We start from the raw sequence: 13,210 nt of genomic DNA, 5'->3' as shown, positions 1-13,210 counted from the left end.
TATACTTTGACATTTGATTTGGGGGGATAGCTCAGTGATTTGCGCATTGGCGTGCTAAAGCCAGGGTTGTGAATTCAGTCCTTGAGGGGACCACTTAGGGATCTGCGGAAAAATCAGTACTTGGTCCTGTTAGTGAAGGCAAGGGGGCTGGACTCTATGACCTTCCAGGGTCCCTTCCAATCCTATGAGATAGGAATATCTCCATATTATTATTCATATAATTTATGTTTAATGGTTATAAAGATTTAGCTTTTTGAATCTCCAAGTCTACTGTCATTAAATAATGATGGTCTTACACTCTCCCCATAATTTTCCTGCAAATGTGAAAATTGACATTTATCAAAATTAAAATATGCTTTAAAATAAGCGTTGAAATTATCTGTCAAAATTATAAAAAAAATCAAATTCTGCCAAGCCAATTTATGTATGTTAATAAAGTTGTGGCCGCTTTTTTGCCACTATTTCCTTGTACTAATATCCATGTCCCCCCCTGGGTCCCTGCTATGTCTGCAGCAATTAGCACAAACATTATTATGTTTAAAGTAGTTCTAGGCAGATATCTGACCCTGGTTGCATACACCTTATTTCTTCTAAGTTATAAAACGATGTGCTTTGAAAACCATTGCATATGAGAACCTGAGAATATCATCCATGGACAAATATAACAAAAGCGACTTGTCTAAAACCCACAGAATATTAAAACTGGGGGGCGGGGAACATAGGAATCGCTCTCTCTCCTCCCCCTTCTTCCCTCCCCTTCCCCGCCCCCCATCGCACACACCCTCATCAGCTCTGCTTTTTTACCCATGACTGCTAAGGATGTTTTCTGGCTCTGTGACAGCATCATGACTCAGGTCATGAGAAGTGTCAAAGATGCATTTCCTTCAGATGGGAAAAAAGCAACTGATTTTAACAACCCACAAAGAGTAAGCAAATAGAATAAGCCAAATCAGCACATTTAGGAAGAGTGAAGATAAACCTTTTAAAAGACACAAATATATTTTATTTCCAGTCTTAACACTTCAGTTCTTTCCCTAAAATGTTTGCATTTTTAGGCTCCAAAAAAGGCATAGTTGATTTAAATACTTAAGAATAAAATATTCACGACAACAAGATCAGCACCCATTTACTGCATAATCAATCACTGATTATAAACAAACACACAAGGTTTGCTGCAGCCCTGCAAGCTGAAGGGCTATATATTTCATGCCCCTGCAACAGTGGTCGCTGCTGTTTCCCTGAGGAATACATCGCTGGGGAAAGCAGGAAGTGTTTGCACCAGTGCCCTCCTCTGGGTTCCAACAGAGAAGGGTATTTCCTGAACCTCATACCACCTATTCTCTTCTCACCACAACTCACCCACTCTACCTGCCATCATCAACAAACAGCTATATAACAAGAATCTCTCACCATACTTCATCAAAACCTCAGCTATCAAAACACCACCTTCAACAACTGTACCTGTACATCATATCCTTTCACACCCAATTTACCCCATTCTCTACAAAATTATGGCAACAGCCTTCTCATCTCCAGAGCACCTGCAGCATCAGTGCCTAATGCCAGTTTGGCTTTTACATCTTTCTCAGCCGTTCTGAAGGTGGTTAACGAACTCCTTAATTGTACTGATCATAGCTCTCTCAAATTACTCATCTTCCTTGACTTCCAAGCAATATTTGAGATTATCAACCACATTATCCTTGCGAACATGGTGTCCTGCTCGTCTTCTCAGCTGGTTTCACTCTTGGCCCTGTTTCTTTACTTCTGGTGGTAAACTGTGCTTCTGACACTAACCTACTGCTCTATAAAGCCCCTTATGGCACCGTACTCTGCCCTTCACTAGCTACTGCTTTTCACCCAAGCACATTATTTCACAGTTTAAACTTGGCGCTTGCTTTTATTCTGATGACACACAACTCTCTCTTTTAAAATGCAGTTCTGCTCTGAAAAGCAGCCACACAAAAAAGTAATCAGTCATTATGCAACAGCTCTCTCCCTTTGTGTAGTCACCTCAACTGTCCATAGTAATAACAACAGATTTTCACTACTTTTTACTCCTGCAGAATCTATAAAGCTGTGGCTTCTATTACTTCTCGTACATCACAGATATAATAGTTCACCAAGTTTCAATCAGTAAGAAATGTGCAACCCCATCAGAGACAATCAGATGATAATGGGTGTCGCTGCGGGCTTAATCAGCAGGATAAGCTTATTACTGGTGATGTACATGAAGAAAACAATCATACTTAACTTTCACAGCTCATTTCATAAGAAAAACATCTTTTTATTTGTGAATTGTGCACATCTGACAGGAAATAATTGAGGGGGAAAACAGAAATAATAAACAAAGAACCTTGCAGTGCCATTTTAATGGGTCACTTCAGAGCAGAACTCCATTTTACTCATTTACTCAACTCCCTCTCCGCCTGCCTCTGACAAATCAACACCTGACTCTATAGAAATGTTCTTTATTTTAATGTCACCAAGACTGAGACCATCCACGTTTGCAAGAAAACTTCCATGGGACCCTCATAACTGTAGTGCCATTCTGAACTCTAGCCTTTCTCCCATCTCTCAGTTCTGTCCCTGACATCTCGCTCTGCTGTGCCATTATTCCTCTGCAAGTCCACCTATAAAAATGTACAAAAACATAGTTTGCATCACCCACTGCCTTGACACTTACTCTGCTGAACTGCTCAGTCATCCATTTGTCACTTCCTGCCTCAGTAATGACAATTCCCTCTTGAAGTAGTTCTCATCCAAACTCCAGTCCGTTCAGAATGCTACCACATGCCTTTTTCACATGTACATGTAAATGAGACATTTGCCCGTTTTCTGAAACTTACACTTGTTCCCCCATCCACATCCATACCCACTACAAAAGCACCCCTCTAACACACCTCATGATCATGTTCCACCATGATATAATTTTCTCAGCCTACATCCCTATCTGACCTTCTGCTATGCTAAAATTTGGTCTCTTGTCAATCCTCCACTTTCTTTATCTGGTGTAACTGAGCTTTTGCGTCCATTGCACCAATGACCCAGCAGATACTACCTTATCCACTTCACTGATTCTTCATCCGTTATTATAATACAGCTTATTTACAACCAGTAAAGCTGCTGCCCAGTACCTAAATTTGTGTTCACAGTTAACAACCATTCACATATCTCCTAGTCTATTCTCTCATCTACTCTAAATGTGTAATCCGCTGTCATACTGTAACTGATGGGTATTGTGTACTTTCTGTACAAAGTTCCTGGCCAAGAGATCCAGCGTAAAACCTGGAGTTTTCCAGAACATAATGGCCTACACCAGCTCTCAGTGTGGAAATTACTACAAGGTGATCCAAGACTGCTAGAATACGGTGGGGGCGATGCGGGTGGAGAGAAATCTTCCGACCTCTACAAACACACTCAGAACAGGAAGACTTGTAAAGAACCGAATCATGATACATTTTAAGTAGTCCATTCTCCAACTTGTACACAAAGGATTTACTTGGGTAACACTCATCAACTGCAACATAAATCCCCTTTGCATTAATAGGAAAAGAAAAGATGGTCCGCTTTTCTGACATTTTCTGATAGATGCATAGTACTAAGATATAAGACAACCAAAAGCATATTATTTTAAAAAGTAGTTCACCTGGAGTGTTTGCCAACATAAAACAATGAACTATAATCTGATGCAAATTTTTCCTAAGACACATGTAAAATAATTTCTTTTAAAAAACTTTTCAGACATGAACAAATGGATGTAACTAAGTTTCCGACTCATAGACAGACAAGATAATGGGGATGATAGATCAGAATATTCCTATGGCATTCATACAACATCAACCTAAATCAACAGAATACACTGAGAAGCTGGATTCATTGCACTAATAAAGTTGAGAAAACATCGCCCTCTAGAGGGTGTCCGATTAACCATTTCAGTTCAAAGGAGAAGGCCTTTCTTTCTGCCACCCAATGTAAAGAATGGTTGCGTGAAGAAGAAACAAATTAGGATTCATAGGCAAATTTAGAAAATAAATGATCTGAAATCATATTTAAAGAGGAAAATATTTTCTTACAATACAGATCTAAAGTGACTTGTTTGCATTCATCAAATTAATAGGCATTTCAAATAGATAAAGAGTCAGGTCCACACTATGTGTTCTTTAGTGTATCTGTGAATTTACAAAAACTATTTGTACCCGATAAAGGCTACAATTTACAAGAAGGCAAAATAAAAGCCTACAAGAGACATTTCAAATAGGCTGCTTTTGATTCATGTTTATAGTGCTGGCGACTAAGTTAAACTTCGAAGGGAATTGCCCTCCAGTGCTTTAAGTTATTCTACAGCTAATTTTCTTTCAAACTATTTTTGTCTGCCTCTCTCTAAATAGGTGGTTTCTCAAGTGAGTGTTACTTAAAGGAAACCAATCCGTTTTTCAGGAAGGCTTGATGATGTCACTCCTTTCAACTCTGCTTTCCCATAAGAATTCTTCTAATAAAAAAGAGTTTCACTCTGGGAAATAGTGAAAAGTGACATGGAAATATTTAAAGCATCTGAGATGTGTATGTTTATCAGACTGTTGGATTTTGCCTTTAATGATACAGCAACTACTACAAATGAAAGAAGACACAAGCATGTGTGAGAAGACCTACTGTCTTAAAAAATAAATACAAATAAAAAAGACTTTACAGTGGAAAATGGATTATTCGGTACAATGTAGAATCTTTCTAAACAGTCACATCCATGTATGTATAAGACCTGTTTTCCTCAGTTCTAAATTTATGTACTGTATTTCAGCTGAGGCGTAAAATTTAAAACAGAACCAATCTATGTATGATTGATTTTTTGGCAAAAACTACAAAATCCAAATGAAAAACTTCAATACACAATTAAATGATATAGAGAAAACCAGCTCAAGAATCATCATATTATTATTGATTTTTCTAAGTAGGTGGAACTGCACAGTATAAGGTTCAAATGTGTGGTTAATTTATGTTTACACTTGTGATGTGGTCTCGCTCAGGAAAATTGCTGATCAACAAAAGCAAAAAGCCATGAGTAGGTTAAACAAGACTTTTAAGTTGGTGTCAGTGGGGTGAAAAAAATAAAGTATATACTATATTGTAATTTTTACACTGGATGATAAAAACATTGAGCAGCTGCATAAGGCTTTCCATTTTCAAAGTGAAGCATTAACACTTTGGGGCTAAATGCTACCCTTGGGCACGTACACACAGCTGCCACTGGAGCTAACAGGAGCTGCACATGTGTAATCAAGGGCAGAATTTGCCCTTAACTATTTAATGAGGTAACCCACACAGTGTGCCTGTGAGACAGGTGAGTGTTATCATTCCTACGTCACACATAGGAAACAGCCATGCAAGACCCAATTCTGCTCTTTCAGTCCACTGATGTCACAATAGTCCTATAATAGTAAAAGCCCATAAAAGGACACTAACTTAACTCTGGTATCACTGACAACACTCTCTGGCAACCCAACTGAATGACAAAAATACACCATGGGTGGATTAGCAGATAAAATAACCTAAACAAAATCTGTGTTGGCTATAAAAGGTGCAAAGGAAATATCTCTTTATCAACTCTTAGTAAACAGTTTCCTTTACTTCATTCTGCTAAAAAGGAACACAGGCAAACAAGAGTAAAGCCAAAACATGATTCATTTAGAGATGAATCCCACCCTAACAAAGGTTTACATTGTGTGGGTAAACAATTTGTAGATCGTCCTGAATAAACCATAAATAGATTGTTTCTTGACTATACATGGGGCAAGTTGGGATTTTTTTGTTTTAACACTAGTAGTAAAAAGCGATCTGGAAAAAAATTACCAGGATTGTGCTCAGAAAATATTTATACCCATAAAAAGCAAGCTCAAGTTAATGTGAATGGAATATAATTCTTTTGTTAGTCCAATCAAAAGGTAATGTGCAGGCTTTTTGGTCACTAAAATCCATTCTTCCGGGGTAGGATTATATCAATACCATTTTAATACGAAAGAAGTATTAACAGAAGGATTAACAGCAATGGTCTACACATTTACTGAAGTGCCATGCAAGTTTCTAGATCTTAAAGCTTACTCAAATATTCCTAAAATTGCATGCGATTCTTCATTAAAATCATGATGTCAAGATTGCACAGCCAAGAAAAGCCAACTGACAAGGATAGCATTCTGTACTAAAATCCGTTTATCCATCTTTCATTTCATCAACAATAAGTAAACACTTACTGTGACATCTGTACATAAGCAGCTATGCTAAATGCTCAACATATACAAGTTCTTCACCCAGGACATGACTAATACAAAATAAGAAGAGAGTTCCAATTTATAATTTACTGTGGTTTTTAACTAACTCTGAATTACATACTTCCTTCCCATATTGTATCTTTTGCAGAAGCCCAGAATTAAATTAAATATGATATTTTTAACTTAAAGAGCATCTTTCAGCAGAAGAGCTCAAAGCAATTTACAAACATTAATTAAACCCTACACCATTAAAACATATTATTATTCTCATTTTACAGATGGGGGAAAATTTACATACAGCTAAGTAACTTTCTTAGGGTCACAGGAAGTTACCGGTAGAGCTAGGTATAGAACCCAAAGGCCACTCTTCTGCTCTAACCACTGGACCTCACACGTGCCACAAGACAACATTAATTCCTTCAAATGAAAACAGTGCACAATATCTGTCTATTTAGCAGTACATTATACCAAGGAGCAGTTACGATTCTAAATCCTTCTTAGTTCGTGGATTAAAATAGTCATCACAGTTTTCTGTTAATCCAGCTGCCACACGTGTACCAAATCCTTGCAATGAAAGTCATTGTGAACTTCAGTTAATTATGTTTTTCAAGTATATGATAAAAGTCTTTAAAAGGCACATAATACAGATCAACCATCTGTATCCTTTAGTTCCACACCTAAGTACTTTTTGAACTGTAAATAGGCACAACAAAAACATCTAAAAATAACACAATGGTTTCCCAATTCCTATAATTTAGAATTAGGATGACCAGATAGCAAGTGAGAAAAATCGGGACAGGGGATGGGACCTAATAGGTGTCTATGTAAGAAAAAGCTCCCAAAATAGGGACTGTCCGTATAAAAGTGGGACATCTGGTCACCCTATTTAGAACTAAACTGATTTTACCTTAATTCTAGGGTTTAATTAAAAAAAAAACAACTTATGTACATTTGCTTCTGGTCTGAAATTTTGTATCTAATTTTGACGCAGAACAAGGTAAGGCCCAGATATTTAAGCAGTCACCAAGCCATCTCACTTTTAAAAAACAAGAAAAACACCGCATCCTAACACTACACAGTTACTATATGCTCCCATACCAATTGCATTAGGTGGACTTAAGCAGCTGGTGGCATGGAGGGTGGCAGGTGGAGAAGCAAGAGGAGCCTAAGACTTTTTAAAGGCTTGTCCTTTCTTGTAAAAGGCTGCAGCGTTCTTTCCACATGCCTACCCACATCTCGCCGGTGACACACACCATTCCAGTTCAGTACAGCAAACCACCAACCTTTCAGCATCGAACAGTATCCCTGGTTCCTTCCTTAGACAGATCCCAAAGTAAAGTACACACTTAGTCAAGAGAGATAAAAAACAAGGAGTCCGATGGCACCTTAAAGACTAACAGATTTATTTGGGCATGAGCTTTCATGGGTAAAAAACCCCACTTCTTCAGATACACGGAGTGAAAATTACAGATGCAGGCATTATTATACTGACACATGAAGGGAAGGGAATTACTTCACAAGTGGAGAACTAGTGTTGACATGGTCAGTTCTCTCCAGATTGTCATACCTCTTTCCTCAAACTACAAAAAAGGCTAATGAGATACTAGCCCCAATTCCTCATTCACCCTCCTTCTTCCAATCCCCGTTTCCCAACATTCCCCATCTCTACCTAAGCTTTAGGAATGAAAGGCTGCACTGGGACCTCCATGTGGCAATACAAGTTGCTAATCTTTTGCCAACTGACTCGCCTTGCCATAACTTTGACTGCAGTGACACCCAGACTGTTGTTATGATAAAGGCTTCTCTTCCACATTTCTGGAACACATCTCACTAACTCAGCACTTATCTAAGTTAAGGGACTCCTTTCATTTTTTTAAAGTAATGATTCAATACAACTGCTTATAATTTTCACAGAACATTTTCAAATTAGGTATATGAGGGTTTGTGTATAATTTCAGTGAATCCATAATCTGAGGCTTCTAAGAACTGTTAAGAGACTGATGGATATATTTACTTAAACATCTTGGCCAAGATCTTCAGAAGCAAGCAGTGTTTTCTGAGTGCCTAAACTCACAAGTGCCTAAACTCACAAGTTTTCTGAGTGCCTAAACTCACAAGTCACTTTTGAAATACCTGGCCTCTGTTTCTTTGGAAATATCACCACGCTGTGGTGTGAATGTGTTAGCTTTTTCTCCATTTCAGAAAATCTGCCCATTACAGAAGTCTCTGGGCATACTAATCAAAGCCAAATGAAACTTCTTAGTTTCTTTTTGAATAACAAATGCTAAACCTATTTAAAACTTCAAACTGGTAAAGACACAACTTACTGTAATTTCTCTTGACAAAAAACAGACTCAGATGGATGAAAAGGTACAGAAATTGAGAGTTCCTTCCTGTTCTCTATACGATGTCAATTGTTAAAAATGACTGGATGTGTTACAATAATTATTTACAGCAACCTGGTGTCTGCTTCAAGCATGTCACACTGAACTGCTGTATGGTAATGAGAAGAATAGGTTATAACTGTGTATGTATAAATATATCTAGGAGGAATCAGAAGGCACAGGTATTTCTGACCACTTCTGGACTATTCCAGGATGTCAGGATCATGATAGGTGCTCCTGTAATAGCAATAAAGGAAATGCTATTCATAAGGGCAAGGTTTTTAATCAATAAATCCCGCCACATCGGAGAAGCCCCAAAAGGGAAAAAACTGAACTTTTAGACTGTGAAGGAGCGCTCATTCCCCTAAAAACAACAGGCACTGAGATGGTCTCTGTGTGTCAAGAATCCCACAAGGATTATCCTAATGGCACATAGGGCAACCATGAAGGCAGGAAGGGTGAGGATGTCACAAGTGCCTGTACTGTACCCTTCCACTAGTGTTCATGATCTGTCCGGCCCTTTTAACACCCTCAGACTGGCTGAAGGGGTCTCCTAGCCTTTCTAACCTCTTGCTCTTGCTGACACCATAACAGAGACCTAGGTTTCCTCTTACACATCAGCAGAGGGGACTTATTCCTGTTAGGGGAGAGGAGCTACAGGAGCCCCAGACAGGCCCTAGTTTTTAAAATTAGACTGATATTGGGTTGGTTAAATTAAAATAACCTGTGGCCCTCACTGTTTACAAGGGACCAGTAGGAATCAACAGCAATCATTCTAAATCCAAACAACAATCAGCAAACCAACAAATTACACCATCAAAGAGAAGGGCAAAAATGAACAGATGGTTCCAAAGCTCCCTGCCTAGGGCAGAGAGGAAGAAACGGAGGGTAACTAGGACTGTGGATACTATTATAATTACACCCCAAAAGTTTTGATTTCCCTTGGGGTGGACTCTGCTTTCTATATGGTTTCTATACCGTTCTCGGTTCATGGCTCCCAAGAGCAACACATCATCAGAGTGGATATGGAAAGGCAATTATTGAAGGCTTTTCCTTTTCTGTAAATTTATCAAATCACACTGTTAAAAGAAAAAAAAAACTAAGGGGGAAAAAAAAGCACCATAACACTGTCCTGTCATGTTCACTGCACCACGTTTTCATGTTTTCCCCACAAACAATACATATTTATCTTCTGGATGTCCAGATGTGCTCCATGACCATCCAGTCTAATTAGCAATGAGATTTTTAGATAACTGCATTTAAATGTAGACCAGATTAGTGACTTTCTGATAGGTGTGAAACAAAATATGAAATGTTAAAGCCCCTAAACCTTTTAATTTACAATGGAGACTATTAAAATGTTGATTTCCCCATAGTTTATTTAAGTAGGTTCTAAATAATAAACTCTGTCTTGAGTATTTATAGGGGACTTATCCCCTTAATATCTAGGTACCCTGTAAATTTATACTTTAATATAGGATTTCAGGTACTGTATTTGCAGCAGTTTAATACAAGGCACAGTGGCATTTTTAATAGCACCACCTGTATGGGGAAATACAGGTTATTTGAATCCAGTGTTACTGGAATCCACAGTGAAATCAATATTTTCTTTTTTCAGATACTGCCGACAACTGAACATGGGATACTATAAAAGCAATGCAGTGACTCAACAGAATAGGTGTGCCAGACAACACAGAAGAAAAATGAGATTTACCATGAAGAGGTGAACCAGATGGGCTGCTCGACAGGCCTGGGACAGGGCTGCAGCGGCCTCCTTGTTTAGATGTCAGCTCTTGCTCAATCTCCTCCAACCCCGCACTCTTCTGGAAACGGCTCATGCGGTTTACCACCCTGGGTGACATGTGAGTGCGGACACAGGGCTGACCACCATAAGGATTGATGGGGAAGACGTGGGAAGTGCCACGAAGAGTGCTGACCACCACCCAACGACAGTCATGGCTGAAGGAGATATCTTGTACCTGGAAAAACGCAGTTACATAGATACGTAGATGTCATTTCACAGCCTTTTGAAACAAGTTGGGTATCATGTTATAATTGAAGAGACAAGTCTGAACAGAAAACATTTAACTTAAACTTTGGCTTTTTTAAGTCAATAGTTTGATTTTATATTTCTAGTGAACAGCAACCAACGATCTTTGCTTTAATACCATTTAACACAATCCCACACCTTGAATCACCTTGAAGAAGATTAGGGTTGGAAGAGACCTCAGTAGTATTTTGAGCATTTCTCAAAAGTGTCCTGAAACTTTTCTTCTAAGGGTCAAAATCAACAAAACAAATTGCAGTGCAAAATCCCACAGAAAGCCATGGGAGCCTGATGTAATTTTTTAACTGAATTTGGTCCCCAAATGAAAACATTCAGGAAGGCACTGTAACTGCAAGTTTGACAGCAGGCAAGGCACCCATTATTTGCTTGCTCTTTTTAATTCTCAGGAAACATGACAAATAAGAAGTAAGTCATCATCAACAAAATTGTATATTCATGCCAAATATTTTGATGTGGTTTAGAGGTTAGAAGAAAAGACTAGGAGTGTCAGGAGTTGAACACTTCTTGGCTCTGACTCTAAATGCATGAGTTTGACTGTCACCGAAACACTATGGTCAAAAATTTGAAAAGCTGTCGCTAGATAGATATAGATATATAGATATTTTAATGCTCAATTTGAGAAACACTGGGCCTGAGTTTCAGACACACTAGCACTCACAACTTCAGTTGAAGTCAATGGAAGCAGCAGGTGCTAAGCACCTATGACAATCAGGTCCCAGGTTTCACAACGGGGGCCATTTTTTAAATTTTTGACCTAGAACACTACCTCCATTTGTAGGATCACTGAAAAATTATTTCAACTGTAGTTAAAATTGCTTCGCTCTGCCATGGGAAAAGAGCTTTTATGAATCAGTTGTTAAAACCTATGACATTAACAAAAAAGGAAGACCTCCTGAACCAGATTAGCTCAAATATCTTTTATGCATAGGAGTACTCTCACAATGTGAACTATTTGAGAAGCATGGGTCTTTGTTTTAGCTTCTCCTTAAATATCATTTCTAGATCTGACACAAGTAAAACATGTATTAGTTAAAAACACTCTCTCATGTAGTTACCTTTTATATAGATCTAAGAAATAAAACTCAACAGAATTTAATTCTCTTCTAAGTAGGTTTTACATAACACCGTGATAGAAAGGAAATTCTTGCTCCTTTACGGGAATGCTTCATGAAAGGGAACAAACTTTGTGGTGCAACACCATATTGCCAGACCACTCATGAAAACAAGAAATTTAGTTTAATTTACCATAGAAAAGTCCTAAAACAATTTTCACAAAAATGTTTTAAAAAATAAAAGCTGGATAAAAGGAGGTATGTACATGAACGGGATTTAACATGGCACACAAACATATAGGTGAAGGATTAGCTTTCATTTTACTATTAACAGCATAAGCTAAATAAAATTCTTCAAGCTTTCAGAGAAGCCAGTTTTACAATACACTAGGTACTCAAATTGGAGTAAACACTGATAAAATCTTGACAAATATTCCAGAAATGCAATCCAAATATTCCAGACAAAAGCAGCAAGTATTCAAAGTGTAAGTTTGCAACTGAGCCCTGAAACCTTTGAGATAAAAAAGGGATTTAAGTATTGTGACGTGTGACAAGATATTTGGCTGACAGACTGTCACTATACAAAATGTTTAATGATAAACCAAAAAATACCACTACACGTCTGCTCTTTTCAATTACGGTGACACAGCCAAATGATCTGCTAATGATCTAGTTAAATCGAGTCCTAGATATCTGACAGGTTTCGCACTGTCGGTGAATCTAGTATTACTGGTATATAGTCATTCCATGAGCACTTAAAGCTCCTAGTTTGTCTAAAAGAAGTTTCATCTTTACTGACTGCTCAAAATGGATTAGAAGCCCAATACAAAAGAACAAGAGCCAAAAGAAGAGAAACCCCATAATCACGGGATGAGAAAAGAAGGCAGTTTCCAGATGTCAGAATCACACACAAGAACTGTATACAAAATACCATTCTCAATTACGGAAGAAGGCTATATTTCAAACCACTCCTTCTGTGACCTCCTCAAATCTAATTTTCCTGTCTTCAATATGCACAATGATACCTGCCCTCTTATGCATGCCAGACGTCTGAGCAGATCATCCCACCTTTAAACACCTTCAATGCACTTGCTATTCATGTTCAGATTCAGATCAAAACTCCCCTCATTGTTTCCAGAAGTCTCTATTAACTTCCTTGCTACTCTTCTGTTCACTGCCTCCACACATCCAACACTTGTCTCCCCTTTCTCGCTCTAGTCTCATGCTCTTGGTGGAAGAGTCTTCTCCTCTGCAGCTCCTGCCAACTAGAATAAACTGATACTGTTTTGAGTCTCACCTGAGAAACACACTTTCCCCCTTGCAAGTGTCTCTTCAGTCCCTCCCCCCTTGGTATCTGTTTTAACTTATTTCACCATAAACTTTTTACATCACTGTACTGAGCAAGAAAAAAAAACGCACAATTTCATACTAAATTAGTTTTCAGCA

General features: G+C 38.2%; 1 protein-coding gene across 11 annotated transcripts in view; it reads right to left on the bottom strand.

Annotated features, from left to right (window-relative positions):
* The window catches only part of BCAS3 (BCAS3 microtubule associated cell migration factor), a 497,109-nt gene that overhangs the window by 319,384 nt on the left and 164,515 nt on the right, over nt 1-13,210 (bottom strand). For all 11 annotated transcript variants that reach the window (XR_012657329.1, XR_012657330.1, XM_032779316.2 and 8 more), the window contains one exon: nt 10,359-10,623. Coding sequence is in view for 9 of the 11 variants with exons in the window: in XM_032779316.2 (XP_032635207.1) it covers nt 10,359-10,623 (265 nt within the window). In the remaining 2 variants the exon portion in view is untranslated. The remainder of the gene's footprint in view (nt 1-10,358; nt 10,624-13,210) is intronic.

The sequence above is a fragment of the Chelonoidis abingdonii genome, chromosome 20, assembly GCF_003597395.2.
Source record: "Chelonoidis abingdonii isolate Lonesome George chromosome 20, CheloAbing_2.0, whole genome shotgun sequence".
In the NCBI taxonomy this organism is placed as follows: Eukaryota; Metazoa; Chordata; order Testudines; family Testudinidae; genus Chelonoidis; species Chelonoidis abingdonii.
This window is presented reverse-complemented; position numbering and strand designations above follow the sequence as displayed.